Source organism: Toxorhynchites rutilus, chromosome 3 (assembly GCF_029784135.1).
Source record: "Toxorhynchites rutilus septentrionalis strain SRP chromosome 3, ASM2978413v1, whole genome shotgun sequence".
In the NCBI taxonomy this organism is placed as follows: Eukaryota; Metazoa; Arthropoda; class Insecta; order Diptera; family Culicidae; genus Toxorhynchites; species Toxorhynchites rutilus.
The window spans coordinates 202,744,571-202,766,094 of record NC_073746.1 but is presented as its reverse complement, the minus strand read 5'-3'; the positions used below and the strand labels follow the sequence as shown (position 1 = coordinate 202,766,094).

Here is a 21,524-nt window from a genome sequence, read left to right as displayed (position 1 = left end):
GTTACATTTCAAACAATGTATCCAGTGAGCGATTGATACTAAATATTTTCGTAGTCATATTTCAAAAACGCGGTCTAGTCATTTGATTATGACTGACGAACCCATGACAGAATCGCATTATTATCATACACAATTGCATTTTTTGTTCTACCGTGAAATATTGTAGCTTAGATTGAAGCACTCTCGCAATCCATTTAAGTTAAATCGCATACTCGTATTATGGAAAAACAAACAAGAATTATATGCGAGTCGCGGAATACAAATTCTATTCCAATGTTCATTTTTGTTGCAACCCACGTTTCAATATAAATGAAAATTACCAGTTTGTATTCGAATATCATTTATTAAATATTTTGATTTTAATTACTTCACTGAATTTTGTAACCAAACGTTAGGTTACAATAATGAATTTGGTGGGAAGGCCAACCGTGGGTTTGGACTTTACCGATATTGTACAAAAAAATGTAAAATATTTGTTTGTGCTGTCTTGTCATTTGAGAAATTTACAGTTCATGTCCACATCCTGTGTTTGACTTAATGTTGTTTCTCATATGACAATAAAAAAAGTAGTATTGGGAGTCTGTGATTAGCTGTCGTAGAAAAGATGACGTATGAGTCCAATTTTTGCAATAAACCAAATAAACAGTTAATCGCAGACCCCCAGGTTGGTGTATAACGAAGAGCTAATTTTATCGTAGTTTAGTTTTGTTGTATTTATTTACATAGTAGTAGGGAAAAAATATGTTTATTTATTTAGTTATTGATTTATTCATTCATTTATTTATTTATTTATTTATTTATTCATTTATTTGCTTATTTATTTATTTATTTATTTATTTATTTATTCAATTATTTATTTATACATTCATAGATATTTATTATATTCATATACAATTGCTTATTTTGCTTGTTCAATGATTTTTCATTTATTTATTCATATATGCGGAAAGCAAGTGTTAGGTTTAGTTGTCCAGGTATAGCATGCTACCTTAAATGTTTAGATGATAGTCGTGACACCAACCTAAACCAATATATTTAAGTGTGTTTGTTTGTCGGAGTAACCATCGTGTGTCTCGTCGTCGCAGCGAAAGAGGGATAGGGCGTCGGCATTGGAAACAGACCTTAATGGAAAAGTACCAGGGAACCTGAATAAGGTCAAAAGCTTGAATAGTTTGAAAGAATTGAAAAAGGCGAGCAAAGAATTTGAAAAGAAAAAAAAAGCGTTGAGAGGAGAAAATGAGACAGAATCGGGGAGTCTTCGTGAAGATTTTAAGGAGTACGGACGCAGTTGTGATAGCTGCCAGAAATTTGAAAACGATATCCCCAAAACTCAAAAGGGAAGCGACTGTCCGTGTGTGTGAGCTAGAAATACGATATTGCTAGTCTCCCAAAAAGTTGATCCGGAACCGGTTACAATAACCACATTAGTTTTCACAAGTTTTGTGAGTGTGGAAAATTGGAAAAAGCCATCTAGACACCCAGGCTTATTAATGTGGCCGGCCACCATCAAATCAGGCCGCGCCACGTTGTGAAAGGTGTTCCCGTCTTGTGATCGTCATCCAGTATCCTGTCCAGCCGAAGCCGCCCCGTTACCGTCATCAGTTCCAGCCCAGAATATCCCGGAAGTGCACCAACGCAGCGAACGGCCGCAACGTAACCGGTGAGCTCGAGCCATTTTGAGAAAAATTGTAATAAATAAAAAAAAGTACAGGAAAAGAAAATATTTATTAAGCGTTAATTGTGTGGCCCTCCAAACCGCGGTGTTTTCTTGTTCTTCGTTTTAATAGGTTATTGTGTAAATCTTGTTTTCCGCCTTTCCGTCAGTGATTTTGTAACGTGCTTTTCCACCAAATAGTCCGTCATTTTGTGTCCACCATTGTTCTGTGTCCGCGTCGCGAGTAAGAGATTCCTCAGCAAACGACCCAAGCTGCGTCGACAGAACCAGCTAAATCAAGTAAAAAACTATCAATTTCAATAAATGTATCGTCGTTAACAGTAGAGTCGAATCATACGGAAATGAGGAAAATGACAAACTTTACACACCCTTTGCAAATATTTATTCATTTGAGAAGCAACGCGTTGTGGTTACATGAGGGGAAAATGCCCACAATTTACAATCGGTCAACATGGCCAGACAATTTGGTGTAGTGGTAACATCCGTACTTGTCACACTAAAGATCACGAGCTCAATTCTCACTCCCGACCAGGGTTACCATCTACAGAATAATCTGTATTTATACATTTACACAGATTATTAAGACTTTTTTAATCCTAGAATCTGTAGATACATATTACAGATTTTTCTGGTTTTCATATAGACTTACAGATTTTTCAAAATAACTATCCAATATTAGTTTTTTTTTCCAAAATATATATTTTTATCAAGGCTCATATGGCGCTAGCCTGACGGGGCCGGAGTTCAATATTTTAATTTTTTTTTGTGCTCTTGAAATATTAGTTATGGCTCGATCTCAATAATATTTTGCAACTCACCACTTTTATTCATATATCATTTGAATCAATCTGAATGAGAGTCTTTTGGTATTCATATGTAGTACTGCTTTCTCATGTTCAATCCAAGGCGAAAGATACAAAAGTCTGTGTCATCGACTAGCTTTACAATAAATAAATAACATTGTTTATCTTTTTCCCACTAAAGCACAATGAATGCGGAGTTTTACGTCGCTACCAATAACATCACCGAATTCATATTAACTATTCCAATCAATAATACTAGAGCTAAGATTATGCTTCAAAATTGAACTTATAAATTTATATATAACTAGCTAACCCGGCAAACTTCGTCCCGCCCATTTACTTGATTAATTCTCGAGTAATGCAGAAATTTGTGTTTTATTTGTATGGCAGCCACCCCTAAGAGAGGGGGGAGGGGTATCTAACCACCATAGAAACATTCATTGCACCCTAAAGTTTCCATATGCCTAATTTGCTTTAATTTGCTTGATTAATTCTCGGGTAATGCAAAAATTTTGTTTCATTTGTACGGCAGCCCCCTCTAAGAGAGGGGGAAGGAGTATCTTAACACCATAGAAACATTTATTGCATCCTAAAACCTCCACATGCCAAATTTGGTTTCATTTGCTTGATTATTTATCGAGTAATGCAGAAATTTGTGTTTCATTTGTATGGCAGCCCCCCCCCCCTTTGAGTGGGGGAAGGACTGTCTAACCATCATAGAAACATTTATTGCACCCTAAAACTTTCACATGCCAACTTTGGTTTCGTTTGATTGATTAATTTCCGAGTAATGCAGAAATTTGTGTTTCATTTGTATGGCAGCTCCTCCTTAGAGAGGGGGGAGGGGTCTCAAAATATCACGAAAACCTTCCCCGGCCCCAAAAACCCCTACATACCAATTTTCATGTCGATCGGTTCAGTAGTTTCCGAGTCTATAAGAATCAGACAGACAGACAGACATCACTCCATTTTTATATATATATATATAGATAGATAGATAGATAATTCTTCTTCATGTGATAATCCTCAAAATCCAGTACTGGTTTTCGCATGTATCACAAAAAAATAGTTGGATGTCTTTCGACTTTTATCTTTTATCTGAACATGCAGAACAATGCTCTTGACATCTACACAGTTCCGTAATACATGGAGTTTTCCATTAATCCTTTCCTCAAGCATGAATGACAACTTTTGTTGATACTGAGTACCGTTATCTATCATTCATAATAGCATCGTTTTGGTTCTTGAATAAGTTCACAAGACATTAACATTCGTTTAGAAAAAGTGAGAGCTGATAAATTGTTACATAAATTATATTATTAATATACTTCTTTGCTGTGGTGGTTGGGAGCAAACAAGCGACCGTAAGGGTTTAATACAGATTTCGATACAGATTTTCTGAGATAAAACTCAGATAAAAAAAAAATTTGAGAACAAAAACACAGATTTTATTATGGCAAACTCAGAGACATTCAAAAGCCCCGCGAAACTGATACCCCCAGTTTCACTATATGACGTAGCTATTTATTTTCACCTACATATCAATTTATAAAGTACGCTCACACCTTACCTTAACTCATTGTGACCGGACAAACTTTGCACACCAGTCTCGCGTTACTAGAAAGTCATTTGATCAAACAGATGATCATTCACTTGGTAGAAGTAACGTTCGCTCACCCATTATTAGTATTGCGTAGTGCGTAGTGGAAAGATTAAAGAGTAAGTATTGCTTAATTTTCACATTTTTTCGGTGCATTACAAAATGAGAGAATTGTTAGCTTTTCGCGGAATAATAATGTTCGCCAATAAAAGTGTCTGTGATGCGTATCGGGAGCGTTTTGCGTCCCACATAAGTAGGAAACAGTTATTTCACCTCTCGAAGATCAATGATCGAGAGGAACGTGTCGGCTCATCGCTTTCATTGAAGTCTATCGATGGAGTTGTCTCGTGTTGTCCTATGATTGAAACCACTTGTAATTTTCCTGTTTTACAAGTATTTGAATTCATGAGAAGAGAGGGATAAGTTAAATTAAAATCAGCTTGAAATGCTTTCATTCACTTGCGCTATAGTTGTTTTTTTCCTAATTCGTTTTCGGTAGAACTTGATTTATTTTTTATGACTTTGAATCACGGTTGAATAAGACGTGCATTTATTCGAGGTTTGTTTAGTTATGTCGCTAAATGTTTCAATATTATAAGCTCATTCATTTTATTCTTATCAACCCCAAGAATCACGAAAGGAAAAAGTTTACAGTTCTATTATTTTGTAGTATAACTTTTGTTCCTGTTAGTGATCGCGCATCCCTTCTTCATTAAGTACACAAGTGTTTGGCACCGGTAAGGGGTATTGCAATCCACGAATAACAGAGCGCTAGTGCGGTGTTACTTGATCTTCAACAGGATTGAGGCACAGAGTTCGCGCAGCCGCATAGCAACAATCTTCTAATTTTTATTCAAATGTTAAAGTACAAACAAAACCGTGAATATATAATTAACGAATAACGAAACATGAATACAAAAACAATAAACACACGTTTTCTTTATTGAGAATAATAATATCGACATTTGATTTTCGGTTTTCCTCGTTCATTTCATTGGACTTAATGCACCGTTCTGACTCTAACGGTCTATCCCTTAATTTTTTGTTCATTCGTTTTCCGATCACTCGTACACCGTTATGTTTAAAACGGTTTATCGTTTCGCTCCGTTCACCGTTTATATGATTAACTTTTCAATTAAGTAGAAATAACCACTGTTCGTATCTTATTTGGGATTTTCGTCTGATGAGTTTGTAATGATTGAACAATTTTTCCCACGGCCAATTTTGATGGAACTTATTGTGAAACAAACAAAGCAAACAGTTCGGGGTTTGCGTGCTTTCTCTCACAGTTCAAGATGAGTAGTTTTTTTCCGGTATAACGTAATGCATCGAAATCCGGCCATATAAGCGCTTACGATGATAACATCAACTACTAAAAAATATTGACATATCAGAGCATGAAAAATTACCGTTCCTATAGAATAACATGGATTTCATGAAAGTTATCAATCACAGAATTCTACACAATCATGTTATATTAGTTCAAAGTTTGTAAATTTCTTTATTGTTTTCATTTTTGAATCATGAATTGAATTCCGCACACTTTTGCTTCAAATTTCGGACAAGTTTTGTCAGCAGCATTTCTTTGAGAGAAATTAGTTATTCGATTTCATTGTTATTCAATTAAAATCTTAAATCAAACATCAATGATGAACAAAAGATATGAGATTTATTTTATGATTTACTTATAGTTTTCATTTATCACTAGCCGTTTGACCAAGTTATTAACAACGCTCTTGGAAAGTTACTGGTGTAATTTCCTGAAGTTTTTGATCCATTTTGGGTCCATGGGTTTTGAGGGTATCCAACTTTCTGAGATTTTCGGCGACTTTTCCACCCCACGATAATTTTTTCGTCGAAAAGAATGTTGCTACATCTTTTTTTTTTGTGAATGGGTAGCGTTCCTTAATCTGATCTTCCAGTGTACTCCATGATATATTGAAGAGTTTTGCGTCTCCCGGATCGAACATCGTTGCTTCATACTTTCTATGGCTCGTAACATACATTTACATTTTTTTTTTTTTTACATTTACATTTACATTTATTCATCGAACAGAGAAGTCTAGATGAATTCCATAACACATTCTTTATACTTTGATCGTAGTCGTTCGGTATATACATTAACACTAACATTGAAATCAAATAAGTTGAAAACTTCGTTAAAAATAGCACACATTGCTCTGATTGGTTCGTTCTGCGCATATCATAAAAGTTCAGCCTAAGGATTTGCTGTGGACGGAGTTGTCTGTAAGGGACGCTGAAGTTGATTCGCGAAAGTATGTTGGGAGCGTCAATTTCTCCTAGCAGTAACTTCCCAACAAATATGGCTTCTTATTGGTTCCTCCTTATCTTCAAGGTAGTCATTCCAAGTAAACGACATCGACTCTCATACGGCGGAAGCTCGATTGGGTTATTCCAGAGTAAAACCCGTAGCGCATAACTAACAAATCTCGCTTGTACTGCTTTAATCCGCTTTATCCAAATACCATGGTGGGAACTCCATACGACAGTTGCTGTAGTATAGTACAAAGCTCGTAAGCAGTAGGAATCACGAAACTCCTTCGAGACGCGAAAGATGAAGCCTAGAATCCTGTTAGCCTTAGCGATTATGCTGGAGTAATGATCACGAAAGATCATTTATCCAGTTCAACTCCTAGATCTCTTATGCTCGAGACTCTTTCGAGCGTTTCTCCGCAGATAGTATAAGACCAAAATGGGTCAAGATAACGCTGCAGTTGCTTGCAGTCTTCAGTAGACCGTACTGTTGAGTAGATTTTTAAGTCATCTGCGTACAGAATTTTTCATCCTTGAGCCAGAACAAAGCACACGTCGTTGAAGAACCGAGAAAACAGAAGCGGTTCAAAATTACTCCCCTGAGGAACTCCAGAGCTGTTGGTAAAGATGCATGACTCGTGACAACCAAGCTTTACGCGAAGACGGCGATCTTCGATACCTAATCGTTACAGTTTAGCAAGCAAGATGCGATTATTAACACGGTCAAACGCAGCCTTTAAATCTGTATATGCAGTATCAGTGTGATAATCATCATGCATACTTAATAAGTAGCCAGATGTGAACTGGACCAGGTTAGTGGAAAAATCCATGCTGATCAGGAGATATATACGTTTTAGCGGTGTGTATCAGTATATTGTAAACTAGAATTTCCAACAACGTTGAACAAGCACACAATGATGTAACTCCATGGTAGTTTTCAATGTTTCTCTTGTCTCCTTTCTTAAAAGTCGGGAACATGAAAGAGTCGTTCCATCTATCTTGGAAAACAGAGTCCGAAAGTGATTTATTGCAGATGAATCTCAAAGGCTCACATACATTTTCAGCACATCTTTTCAAAATGATAGCTGGGATTCCATCCGGTCCCGCTGACACCGAGGACTTCATTTTTATCAAGGATGTAAGAACGTCCGAAACTGCGATGCCACCAATACGCAAGGAGAGTGCATTCACTGGAACGTTCCTCATAGCATTCCCGACTTGATTCTGACCCACCACAGTTTCGTCGAATACGCTTGAAAAATGTTCGGTGAATAAATTGCAGATGCCATCGAAAGACTCGGATGATTTGTCCTTCAAGAACATGTTAGATGGAAGACCATCTTCCTTTCTTTTGCTGTTCACGAACTTCCAGAAACTTTTTGGATTTTCTATGAAGTTAGATTGAAGCCGACGAACATGTCTAGCATATAAGAAGCGATTATATTTTTTATAACTAGCACTAGCTGCACAAAATTTCCTCCGACTTGCACTGTGATCACGCGTATTCTAGAGCTTGCCACTCAGAATGCATTCAAGGCGTGTAATTTGGCATAGAAATCTCAACTAAGTACTAATAAAAATGACGCAAGTAATACTACGTTGAGACGGCGAAGTTCCTCTAGGAACGTTAGTGCCATTGAAGAAGAAGAAGACTAGCTGCACAAAACCTTCTATTCGTCCAAGGGTTTTTGTATCTTGAATATTGTCTCAATGCTACTGCCCTCTCTCGGAGATAATGGTTTGACCATGGCGGTGATGGACGAGAGCGTGGTGGGAGAACATGTTCACAGAACAGCCGATATAGAATGCTAGTGAATAAATCAACAGCTTCATTGACATCATTGGAATCATATAGTCGGGACCAGTTAATCGAATAGAGAGCTTGATTTAAAGCAGCAAAGTTAGTTTTACTGAAGTTGAATTCCCTGTTGTCATTTGGTTCCTCGAATCTAATGGGGGCTGAGCATTTCAATAAAACTTGGAACGGGGGTGTAACTGATCAGCACATGTGAGCGGCTCGGGGGGATTAGAAACAACACAGAGCGATCTGGTATCTGCACTTACGAACAACAGATCTAATGTTCTGTTCCCTACGTTCCTAAATGAAATAAGTTGCTTCAAGCATAGAACCGACATACCGTCGAGCAACGCGATACTATATTGCGGGAACGATGATTCGTGAGGATCAGCAGTAGCGAACCCTCCGAAGGAAGTGTGCCAAACAAGTGAGGGTTGATTGAAATCCCCAAATATCAAGTGCAAGTCTAGGTCTTCAGATGAACTCAAAACTTTGTCAGCCGATTCAACAAGATTACTAATGTTGTTGGCATTCCCTGCTTGGTCAGGAAGAATATCAACAACTCCAACGTAAATTTTCCGAATTTTCGCGTCGATAATAGTCCAAACCTGTTCAATGTCGTCATCTACCTCAACAGAGCAACCGCTGGAGCTAAGTCGATTATGCACTGCTACTAGTACTCCTCCACCTCTTGTCTTACCGGTGCGTGCGCGATCACGATCCTTACGGTAAACTTGGTTTTGTCGTCCGGAGATTTTACGCGAAGAGATCTCGTCGTTCAGCCAGGTTTCAGTCACAACTTCGACGTCGTATTCGGTATTCGATATCCGACACTGCGAGAAGGAAATCGTCGAGTTTGGTTATACTCGACAATAGAAGCTGATGTTCTCTTCGGTGTGGGTACGAAAGCGCAAGGATGTTACAACATCTAGAGAAACAGTAAGTGCAGCCAAGTGGTATGCTTCGGAATCGTCACGAGTTGAATAGCTGGTATCCTCACTGTGATCACGTTGCATTATATCGGTGGGTGGCTCGACATTTAATAGTGTGGAATCAGCTGATGGAGCAATAGAACTGACAACGGCTTCATCATCCAATATGATTATGGTATTCTGATGGAAGGTACTTTTTTCAGTTGGTGTAGAATCTCGTCCAGCCTCGGCAGGACATATACCACTGTAAAACTTACCGGGAGAAACAGTAAATTCGGCAAAGTGGTATGTACCGTAGTCGTTGGCTTGGTTAGATGATGATGGTGATTGCTAGCTGAAGTAGTCGATTCGCTGCTTTGCATTCTTCAACCTTCTGTGAAAAATGGCGCACGCAGAGCTCCATGCTGCGTGTGAGGTGTCTATCGGATCATCCGCTGGCAAATGTTGACCTCTGTTCCGCTAATCGCAATTGATTAATTTTTCGTAGTTTGAATTACACTCGCTGATTAGGTGGCATTCCGCACACCTGGGGCAGCAGTAGGGGCTGAAAAACTACTTGGATATTGAAGGAGATCAGTATTTCAGGTTCAGTGCAACGAGCAATCAACAGTACATATTCCACGAATGTCGATGCATTTCAAAACAATGTCCGAAATGATAAACAAGCGGATTGGATGAAATATTTTTTGTCCCATGTCAAAAATGCGGTCGTGTGCTAGACACAACTCCAACCTTTTTTTTAGAAAGATAGCCGAATGAAATAAAAAATACTAATCATGGTTTATTATTCTGTTTTTCAGAAATATTATAGATACCACAATGGCAGAGTCGGATGCTAGTGTTAAAAGTTTCTATAAGAACAAAAACATCCTCATAACCGGAGGAACGGGATTTCTTGGAATTGCCTTGATCGAAAAAGTTTTGCGCGCATGTCCAGAGGTAAGTTTTGTCAGAGTTTATAAACGTAAGTCATCTATGTTCTATCCATGGTATCATATTCACCAATGGGTCATGAGTGCTGAGTAGCAGCTGATTGGACACATGACTTGCCCTTGCCGGTTGGATCAGAACTCGTAGTTCAGTGATCGAGATGGTATGCCTCCACTGAGTCACACCCAACGGACCTGAGGTTTTGGAAGTAGCTGAAGAGGCATCTGACTTGTATCGCACTTTCCGCTGTGACTTACTGTGCTGTGACACAGTGAAGGCAAAATATCGTGGAGGGTATGTTGCTGAAGAATGAATCTGATACGGGTTCGAAGCATAAACACTGATGGGTACAAACTTTTCCAACGCACTTATATATCACCCGAGCTTTATAAATCAAATTAGTTGCATAAAAAGCAGGTCGTTTGATACTGTGAAGACTATTTCGACAATTAGAATAGCATGCTTCACAACCACGTACATTTCGACAATTTAAAATGGTTCATTGTATTAGTTTTTTAATTTCTTTTCCAGGTCGGCGGAATCTATTTACTAATGAGGCCCAAGAAAGGAAAAGAAATCAACGAACGAATCGAAGAACTCACAAAAAATCCGGTATGATCTATTATTGTGTTTCAACAAAAACAGAAACTACTACCGACCTTTACTGAATTATTCGCTTTACTTTCAGGTCTTTGAAACATTACTTCAACAAACTTCCCCAGAAGTATTCAGTAAACTGTATGCGATTGCTGGCGATGTTGGGGAAGAAAATTTAGGAATATCTAAAGACGATCGTAGCACATTAGCCAAAACCATCGATGTAGTTATTCATTCGGCTGCAACTTTAGATTTCCAAGCCAACCTAAGGCCAACAGTTCAAATCAATCTGTTAGGAACGCGAAGAGTAATGCAACTCTGCCAGGAAATGCAAAACTTAAAAGTAATGTAGCAGCTGTTCTGTACATATTGTATATTTGAATGGCCTGAAGATTATTACTTGTTTTTCATTTTAATTTATGAATATCCACAAATTTCTAGTTAGTTTAGTGGTATTGGGTGTGTTAACGTTTGCATTAAAAAAGTGTTCTTTTTCGGATGGTGATAAAAAATCTAAGACAGATAATTGAGTTTGATAAATTTTCCATGGAAGGTAATTATATTAGCTAACTTGAAAAAAAATCTACGCCCTTGCGAGCGGTCTTCCGATAGTTAACCGGAACATTCGCCATGGAGAACGAAAACATGCGTATAGACATGTTTATGAGTTCTTTCTTCGTTTTATTTATCAATTCCTTCCCAGTTTTCGCGAAGAAATTGTTGAAGTTGATCTTACGCTCCAGGTTTGCCCAAACATTCTCGATGGGACGCAGGTGGGGGACGTCTGGCGGGTTCGCCGACTTGGGTGACACATCGATATTCAGCCGCTCCATCTCCTCTAACGATCGCTTCGAGTAGTTGGCCGACGCCAGATCCGGCAAGAATACCGCTTCTTCGCCCTTATGGTATTTCTTGATGAATGACGCAACTTCCGGCAGGCACTTCGTACTATAAATTTCCTCGTTCACGGCCAGTCCGGAGCTAGAGAAGAGCGGCTTTGAATCCCATCCTCGCTGATTGTCAGCCATAGCAGCACCTTCTTGGGGAACTTGGTGTGTGAAATGAACTTCACTTCGGAGCTCACTTCCTTCGTGGGGAATTTAACTACGAAGTTCCCTGCCAGTCGTTGCCATCCAGGGTGAGATAGGTCTCGTTGTCCATCACCACTGCGATTCGCCGGGAAAATCAACTTGACCATCTGATTCAGCCGCCGTCGCTGCGTCATTGCCTGCAGCTCCGAGACCAGTGGACGGGACTTCCGCTTTCTGACATGTATGTCCATGTTCGCCAGGTACTTCTCACTGTTTGGCCGGTTGCACCGACCTCCCGACCAAGCGCACGCAGCGATTTAGCCACTTTTCCCTCGAGCTTCCTCTTCAGCATTCATTGGAGCTTTTTGTCGCTCAGGATCGTCGGCTGCCCGAAACCGGGTTTTCTTTCGATGCTCTGATTGTTGTCCAATAGTGCCAAGATGTTGTAGTTGCCGGAACGGGCGTATCCGGCGTCCACAAAGTGCCATACAATTTTCGTTTTTGACGCGGCGAGATAACGTTCTTTGAACGCGCACACTTCTGAACGAAGCTTCACTGTTTTCGCCATTACGGTTAGAGTTTGACTGATAGAGCTGTCAATTTTTTTCTGCTGACTCATGGGTTACTATGATTGATGCTGCATGGGTAGTTTAGTCAGTGCGTGTGATCGACAATTTTTGTTAATTTTTTTAATGCAAACGTTAATATGAGTCCACAAATTCGCTTGTTTAGCTACGGACTATGCCTTCGCCCATTTGATAGTCAATTTACGGAGCTGCAATGTGCCCTCTCATTTTTGGTATAAATTTCGAAAGATGAATGAAACGAATGAATTTCTGCTACTTACAGTGCATGGTCCACGTGTCAAGCGCATACGTAAATGCCTATCTGAAGGAAGCCGACGAGAAACTTTATCCTGTCCATGAGAGCGCTGAGAAAGTTATAGATCTTGTCAATACATTGACCGACGATGCGTTAGATCCACTGACTGATCGGTATGTTTAACGATAAACAATAAACACATGTGTTCGAAATGCTCTTGAGCATTGAACGGGGTTCTGAAATGTCCAGCAAATATCCACTTATAACATTCTATACGGAACTGTCGATTTTCTTATTTTCATAATTTTAAGTTTTTGATTGTACCAAATGACAATAATATCACAACTATTTAAATAACGTGTGGTGAGTTTTTCCGAACCTAGTGTCATCCTGTCGGCGAGAAAAATTAGGCTACAAACTTTATGAATGCACTTTGTATTCGGAACGAATATTCTAGCCCAGCCTGGAGGAACAAAAAAAACAACAACAAAAATAGGATACTAATTATTTTTCTTTCGATTTTATCATTTTAGGCTGTTGGGAGAGCATCTAAACACCTACACTTTCACTAAGCACTTGGCAGAGCATGAAGTAGCAAAATGTACCGCGCTCTTCCCTTGCGGCATTGTAAGACCTAGCATGAGTGAGTTGTTTAAGTTTTATTACGAAGAGCACATGACGCAACCTACACACATAAGCACGTCAAGAATATTAAGTCTTTGGAAACTCCCGTACTGAAGTACCGGTTCGGTTCCTGGCTGCGCCTTTCTTAGAAAATGAATGCCTCAAGCTCTATTGGGATCGTACTGTTCTGAGAAATCTCACAATGTAGGAGAAATGCGGTTAAGACGGACAGTGGGGGTAATATGGACATGCGGTTGATTTGTATAGTTTAATTTTTAATAAGTTGAGGGGGGATCTGTACGTCCCTGAGCATCCGCGGGATAATCGAAGACCGCCCGAAACCGAACAGTAATTGCCTGCTAATAAGATGGCGGAAAATGCACGGAGTGCCCAACCCACTTGATCGCTAAACTGACGATGCCGTGTTGCCAGAATTGGGTGTGCCACACATCGTCCTTCCCCCTAAAAAAGAATTGAATAAAATAGACGAAAAGAACAAATGCATGTTGATTTTGTTTCAGTTTATTTTCCTTCACAGAAAACATTTGAACCACCTATCGTTATCATTTTCTATATGGTCGTTCTGAGCCGTATTTGTTCTGCATTTTTACATTTACCATTTTTACACGGCACGGTCGTTCTCTTATCATTATAATCCGTTCCGAGCCGTACTTGTTATGCGCGGTCGTCCCGATCCACACTCTTATCATTATTATTTTTTTTCATACGGTTGTTCCGATCCGCAAATATTTTTATTTCCATTTTTAAACCGCACTGTCATTCCGATTCGTACTTATAATAAAAGATTTATCTATTTGTACCTTGCTATATTTAAAAAAAAGTATCATATCGTAACATATCGATGTTAACAATTTGTTCGTGTTCCTTGTGCATCTAACGCAAATCGTCGTAATCTTGAGTTTTAATGCGTTATTGCGAAGAAATATGTATTGATGCAATGGAATAACAAGACATCAGTACTTTTTTTTTCAATATCGCCTACTAAACATAGAAACATAATTTTAAAAAAACATTTTGTTTTGTTACCCTAAAGCAACCAAAGTGTTAAGCTGCATTAGTTGAAAAATAAAACGTTGTTTCTGGAAACAGGTCTCAATTTGGCTATCATTCGAGTCAACCTGCAGTTCAACATGGAGCATTAAAATTTCTGCCAACCATGCTGTTTATTTTATACTTTTTCAAACGTATCATTTACTTACTACCATGCCTCCCATGGTAGGATAGTTCTGCTACTTGTAGTCTTCCGCTTCCTGGCAGGATCGCCAAAATGTGTGTCCCTGAGCTTCCGCGGGACAATCGGAAAGCCCACGAAGGCAACATTGGCGGTTGTCACTGTCCGGCTATATATTGGTGGCAATATAGCTCCCACCTGCCCGTAAAAGGGCTAACGTAAAATGTTTGTGGCAATATAGTTGCTGCCCGTCTAGCGGTGAACAAGAAAACAGGAAGTGGGTTATATCTGTGTTATAACCGCAAGGTTGACGTAGAACTATCGTTGATTTAGTGATCATTTGTTTGAAGTTGAATATGAATCCATCCTGAATGAATGAATAAATGAATATTTGGGGGACTTCGAAAACGAGAGCGTTACGTTGGAGGCACAAGGTTTTATGCATCCGATATTGGATATGAAATTATTCTACTGGTGGGGAAGATTAATCTATAGAAGCTTTCCAGTTAATTGCACTTGATTGAAAAATCACAAGACAAAATGCATTTGATCGCAGTATTATATGAATAGAAAACATTAAAATAAATACTTTCGCTTGAATGTAATTTTCAATTCCTAGGGGAACTGGCAGATTATTTTTCAGCAACGATAACATCTTTCCGGATTCTTCTCGATGCTCGATGCCCGCCAGTGGTTAATGCTAACTCGATAAACACCTGTGAATTGCACTTGATTGAAAAATCACAAAACAAATGTATTTTGTATTTTGTATTTTGAAAAAGTCATTTTTGGCAAAAATGCGAAAAAATGGATTTTTCGGACCACCCTAAAATGGAAATGGCCACTCTAACAAAAAAATAAAAAATACGGGTCTAATAATTTGCGACAAAGAACAAAACTACCACTTTTGACGAAAATCTGAGAACCACTATATCGGTTTGGCATGGAATGGCTGTATAGATATGCAAAATTTGCTGAAAAAATGACTTTCCAATTTCCCAACATTCCGAATGGTTTTCATAACTTTCTTGGCGTATAAACCTGACGCAGACTAAGATGCATCAAACCTGATACTGACTGTTAAATCCGTTGCTTCGTCCTTGAGTTAAATCGTGAGGAACGGTACCAATTAATTTTTATTTATATAGATACATCAGTATAGTAAAATATATTTTTAGGAGTTACATTGAAAAACACTTGAAGACATGACTTTTTTTTTATTTTTCTACATGACTTCTATATTATATGATTTTTTTTAAATTAAAAATACATATTTTAGATATTGCAAATCAAAGTTTTTCTTTCGTTAATAAAAAAAAGTGTACTATTTTTCCGTTTAAACATTTCTATAACTCTTCCTAAAACACTATTTCGGTACGACTCATAGTTCCTGAGATATAAATTATCAAAGATTTCTCTTACTAAAATCGATACGCCCTATTGAAAAGTTACACTTGAATTAAAATAGTACCAATTGCTGTGGAAAACTCATATTTCCTCCAACCCAAATGGAACACAAACTTTTATTCGAATCAAAAATACTCATGTTTTGTCATTTGTCGATTTCATTTGAAACTGCTCAGAAGCGTTATTAGGTATGTGCGGAAAAGTAAATTCATTTTTGAATGGAAAGTTTAAATTATTGAAATGATCGTACTGCTAGAGTTGAAATGGACAGTAAAACATTGAGATCACATCCAACGCATGATGGAAACTAATGGGAAGACCATTCACCTTTTTTCGTTCGTTCTTTTTGTTTGTTCTATTTTAGTTGCTGGACAAACGATGAGCGAAGTTATTCTTCTCGTGAGCAATAAATATCTACGTTTCGTATATTACAAACCTGTTCATTTTCCCGCACTGCCCGCAACGAAGAAGTTTAATTTTTTGAAAAACACTGTAAAACATTTGGTCGATTCATTCGATAAACAGTATATTGAATTGCATGAAACCGCCTTTAAGTTTTGAGATACAATTGAAGTTCTTCTTAACATGTCCGTATTCCTCTCACCTCTCCTTCTACTATTTAGCTAAATTGAGATGCGTATATCGTACCCAAACTTAATACTAAAATTTAACTTTTTGATCAGTAACTGGAGCCTGGAAAGAGCCTGTGCCCGGATGGACAATTTCAAAAAATGGACCTCAAGGTTTTCTTATGGGAGCAGCAAAAGGTGTAATTCGCAGACTGCCGGTCGGAACGGAACTCATTTACGACTACATTCCAGTAGACATAGTGGTGAATCAAATACTTGTGACGGGATTTTACATAGCAAAGAATGGGTAAGGTAGTCAACATCGGCTAATATCCATAGTAACAACATCATATTCTACATATAGGTTGAAGGAATTGTCCATCTTCCATTGTACATCCAGCACATGTAATCCATTCAGATGGATTTCTGTGAAGGATCAGATTAACGAATATTTACATAAGTATCCGTTAACCTCAGCAATTTGGTAAGCATATTATACGAGAGTCGTTCAAAAAATAAGTTTCAGTGCCTCAGAAATCGCGGAAAATAAAGTTAGGACAAAAAAAAGGTGATTTTCGTAATCTACGTTTTATTTTCTATTTTTCTACATAATCACCGTAACGTTCGAGACTTTTTTCATAGCGTGGCACGAGTTTTTCTATTCCGAGCGCGAAGTGCGCAGCGTCCAACTTTTTGAAGTACGATGCAACTACGTCACGAATTTCTTCAGTGTTATCGAATCGTTGACCGCCGAACGCCTGTTTCATCACCGTACTATTGTGAAGTTTTGAACCGATTAAGAACAAATGGCCAGATTTATTGACGAAAGGAGTGTTCCTCATCCACGATAATGCGCGTCCCCATTATACTCGCATAACTCAAGAGCAATTGAAAAAATTCAAATGGACTGTATTCGAGCATCCTCCTTACTCCCCAGACCTCGCCCCTAGCGACTATCACTTATTCCCGGTGATGAAACAGGCGTTCGGCGGTTAACGATTCGATAACACTGAAGAAATTCGTGACGCAGTTACATCGTACTTCAAAAAGTTGGACGCTACGCACTTCGTAGATTACGAAAGTCATCTTGTTTTTTGTCCTAACTTTATTTTTCCGCGATTTCAGAGGCACTGAAACTTATTTTATGAACGACCCTCGTATACCGATGTAAGCGTACACAGCAATGAATTAATGCACTTTGGAATTATAGGTATCCTCATCTGAAATTTCTACCAAACTTGTGGTCATACAAGATAGCAGCCATTTTTGTTCATTTCCTACCAGCGTATTGTCTGGATTTGTTAACGAAATTGTTCGGAGGAAGACCGATGTAAGTAAAAATTTGTAAAAGCACTTAACAAGTGCGATTAATGCGATTAATTTCCAGATTGGTGCGATTACATACGAATGTTTGGAAATCACTCAACACACTCGAAAAATTTATTTTCAATGAATGGAAATTCAACAACAAAAAAACACTGGCACTTTCTAAAACGTTATCTCGTGAAGATGATGAACTTTTCAAAATAGATATTTCTGAGCTGAAATGGCCCGAATATTTTGTATCTTTGGCACAAGGAGTAAGACGCTACTTGCACAATGAACACCCCAAAACGTTGGCAGCAGCTCGCAAAAAGGACTCAATGTAAGTTTTCGAATGCAGAGTGTTAACATTACCATCCTAATTTTTCTCTCTTTCAGACTCTATTTCGTTCATGCAATCTTCCAAGTATTCATCCTTTCTATGATATGGATGGTAACCTCGAAGCTTCTAGGTTTACCGATGCTCATATGCACAATATTGGTTGCCATATTGTACATTCTTATGAAATTGTTATAAGCATTTAACTGTTATAAGCATTGTTTGACCTAAATATTTATCGTGTTTGGTGAAATTTTGTTATTCGTTAGTATTAACATATTGAACGGTAAATGGCGTGGTAATAAAAGTTGTGAAACAGGTGATTCATTTTCTCCTCCATGCTTCGAAAACCATTCTGTGCACATGACTTTTTAAAAATCTCAGTAATCTCAATTCCTCTTCAATCATAGTCTCTAGATTCGAGGTTGTTTGAGACTGTCGGCTCGAATGGGACTTTAAACATGCTGAACTTCATTCGGTTGGATCGCGAGCCCCTGTTGAACTTGTGATAGATACGACCACAGATGACAGTTGTTTTTTTCGTTTCAATGTAGATCATAGGTGCGCAACTTTTTCTATGGGAATATTGTCAAATGTTCAGGATTACTCTTCCCTATGTATGAACGGAATTTTGTAAATAAACTTTATTGTTCACACTGGCTCAATATATTGTTGTCCAGTGGAGGATAACGACTTACAATGTTCTGTTTACTAGAGCTGATAAACCCTTATCACTTACTGTTATTGAAGAAGTCACTTGTGGCTGGCCTTATCAGAAAATTTCCGATAGATGGTGGTACTTTACCCTAAGCAACTCTAACAACATTTTTGTAAGTATGAGGAAATTTTCATTACGTCTCTAGGTAAATAGGTCCAGCTTATTTCACATATGTTTATCAAATTGAGCCAAGAAATGATGAAACAACACATAAATCTATCCCATTTAGTGTAATATATGTAAGTGGCCATTTTAAAAGTTTTACTCATAATGCGGGTCGATGCTCATTATAAGTTATTTATCAGCTGGCAGAATCAATGGAGGGATGATCTTGGATGGTTTTACTCTATTCTCCCCAATAATTTATTTATTTATTTATTTATTTATTCATTTTTGTAAAACAAATGTAGACTACATAATTATATATTAATGTTACAATGTTTTTTATTCATTGTTGTGTCAATTAATTCGCAGTATTCTGATTGTATATACGCATAATGCGATTGATAGGAGCGTTGTTTGCATAATTTGTTCTGGATTTTTTGGTTAGAAAACAATTGCGTGTTCTTAGTTGACGCCCAGGTACATAGAAACATAATTTTTCTAGTAATTCAGCTGTTTGTACTCGTTGTGAAATTAGGTCATTAACAAAAGAAAGCATTGCGAATTTACGGCGTTTCTTTAGGGCTTGGATGTTTATGAGCATGCAACGTGCTTCATATGAAGGAAATGGAAATGAGGTCCAGTTCAACATACGGAGTGCAAATAAGAGAAACTGTTTCTGGAATGACTCAATGCGTTCTTCATGTACGACCATATACGGGGTTCAAACGATGTTACAGTATTCCAGAATGGGCCTCACGTACGTGATATACGAAAGCTTGATTGTGTATGGGTCCTGGATGTTATATGAGAAGCGTTTGACAAAGCTTAACACACTATTTGCCTTATTGATTACAGAGTTGTAGTGTTCTATGAATGTGAGTTTACAGTCCAGGACGACGCCTAGATCTCTAACTATTTCACATTTCTCTACATTTTGATTTCCAAGACGTATTACAATATTCGGTACATAATTCTTTCTGCTTTTGCGTGAGAGGTATGGATGTTACCTTCACGCCAGATCGCCTCCATACTCGGGATCAATCTTTCAATATCGGGCGTTGATTTTATTAGAATAATTTTTTCGAACACTCTTGAGAAGATTGCTAATAGGTTCCACTTTCTGGGCGTCTTTCCCTGGCTTAGGAATCATAATGATAGTCGAAATTTTACATGCTCTCTGTCCGTTGATGTGGTCAATACCGGATGACTTTTTCACATTGATTTGATTTTTAATAACATGTCTCACCAGCCGATGTTTGATTTTAATTTTGTTTTGGTTAGTAGCACCAGAAAATTGGAGCGTTTCTTGAGTAGATTCCGATTGATTCGGAGTGAAAACTTTTTGAAGATGGCTATAAAAGTTGCTGCTTTATTATCGTCACTTCTGGCCCAATTCTCAGAGGGCATTCTAAACGGCGGGACCTGTAACTGATGTTGTTTTAGATATTTAGTTGTCTTCCATAGCTAGTAGTTAGTATCTGGATTTGACGACAATTCAGTGAGGTAATTATGGAATTCTTGATCTTTCTCGTCTTTTTTAGTTTAGTTTAGTTTAGTTTACATTGTGCCATATTGCGTTGGTTTTTAGATTCTGGCGATCATTTGTTTTGCCAGATACGTCTTAGTAGTCGCTTTTCTGCAACTGCTGCTGGGAGGCAGAAACAATTTTTTCGTGTTTCTGGGTCTTCATAGGTCATTTTTCATGAGTAAACTGAGCTGGTTAGCTGCGTTCTCGATATGATATTCGTTATCCAGAGGTAGATCAAGGATGTTAGAGGAGATATATAGATATTGGTGAGTGATCAGATGATAATTCCAGAATCTTGATCCCCAAAAGTGTGTTTTGCGTTGAAGTCACCAGCGACGATAAATAAGTATCCTTGAATTGAGAAGTCTTTCAGTTCCTCCTCCGAAAGGTGGTGGTTCGTCGAAGAGTAGAGTGCTGTTAATACTAATTTCTCTGATTTACTCTCGATGCACACAGTCGCTACTTGGGTATTTAGAGTACTGTGACGGTGCCATAGTGTGGAATATCTCGTTTGATGAGGACCGCAGTCCCTCCTCTTGCTAACTCGTGCGGGTGATTTGTACCATAGAAATCATTTTCGAAAAAGATTTTAAAAAAACTTTTGAACATTGCAGTTTTTGGATGAGAAGTTGCTGGCTGTGCAGCATTTCTTGCATCATTGTTTGCACTGATGTCATGAATTGCATAATCGAACCCATAAATACTTGTAATTGGTCCGCGGCAAAAATTATTGGTGTTGGAGGTAGGAAGATTAGAGCATCCCTATAAGTTGTGCTAGGTGTGTGCGTGAAACCAGGAGGTTGGAGTTTCGGGAGTGTGGCTGTATTTACCGTTGGTTGCAGATTTGGCTGATGCTTTGCAAGCCTGCTAGTTGTACCTTTTTGTCGAGATTACTTTTTTTTATCAATTTTTCTTCAATCAAGTGTATACAGGGCACCCTGTAGTTTGCAGTGTAGTTGCCACCGCAATTGCTGCAATTTTTTTGCATCTTTTGCTGTTCTTGGGATTGGGCATTTTTTTGTCTCATGTATGCCACTGCATACGACGCAGACTGCTGGAAGGTTACAATATCCTTTGGTGTGCCCGTATTCTTGGCTTGGTTTGTGCGGCTCTTCGAACATCACTACTTGATTCAAAAGTCGGGTGACTTTATAAATTGAATGCATTCCACCAGGCTTCAATTTTCTTGATGATGGCTCGAACTCTATTCTACAGAGCGGCTGGTGGTCGCATTTTGGCCGGCCGGGTGTCCGGGGTCTTTACTCGCTCCAGGATGG

General features: G+C 38.4%; 1 protein-coding gene across 1 annotated transcript; it reads left to right on the top strand.

The window, feature by feature from the left end:
- Window positions 1-1,333: 1,333 nt before the first annotated feature.
- LOC129777173 (putative fatty acyl-CoA reductase CG8306) lies at window positions 1,334-18,219 on the top strand. Its single transcript, XM_055783279.1, has 11 exons — window positions 1,334-1,660; window positions 9,883-10,021; window positions 10,544-10,624; window positions 10,701-10,952; window positions 12,490-12,635; window positions 12,996-13,105; window positions 16,369-16,561; window positions 16,619-16,738; window positions 17,465-17,584; window positions 17,642-17,899; window positions 17,956-18,219. Exons 2-11 carry the CDS (start codon window positions 9,902-9,904, stop codon window positions 18,092-18,094), a joined length of 1,539 nt encoding a protein of 512 aa, XP_055639254.1. The 5' UTR covers window positions 1,334-1,660; window positions 9,883-9,901; the 3' UTR covers window positions 18,095-18,219.
- Window positions 18,220-21,524: the final 3,305 nt, after the last annotated feature.

Excerpts from the sequence above, each read along its gene's own strand:
- LOC129777173 (XM_055783279.1), top strand. The coding sequence starts at position 9,902 with ATGGCAGAGTCGGATGCTAGTGTTAAAAGTTTCTATAAGAACAAAAAC. Across the intron at positions 10,625-10,700 it reads AAGAACTCACAAAAAATCCG|GTCTTTGAAACATTACTTCA; the intron begins GTATGATCTATT and ends CTTTACTTTCAG. Across the intron at positions 12,636-12,995 it reads TTAGATCCACTGACTGATCG|GCTGTTGGGAGAGCATCTAA; the intron begins GTATGTTTAACG and ends TTATCATTTTAG.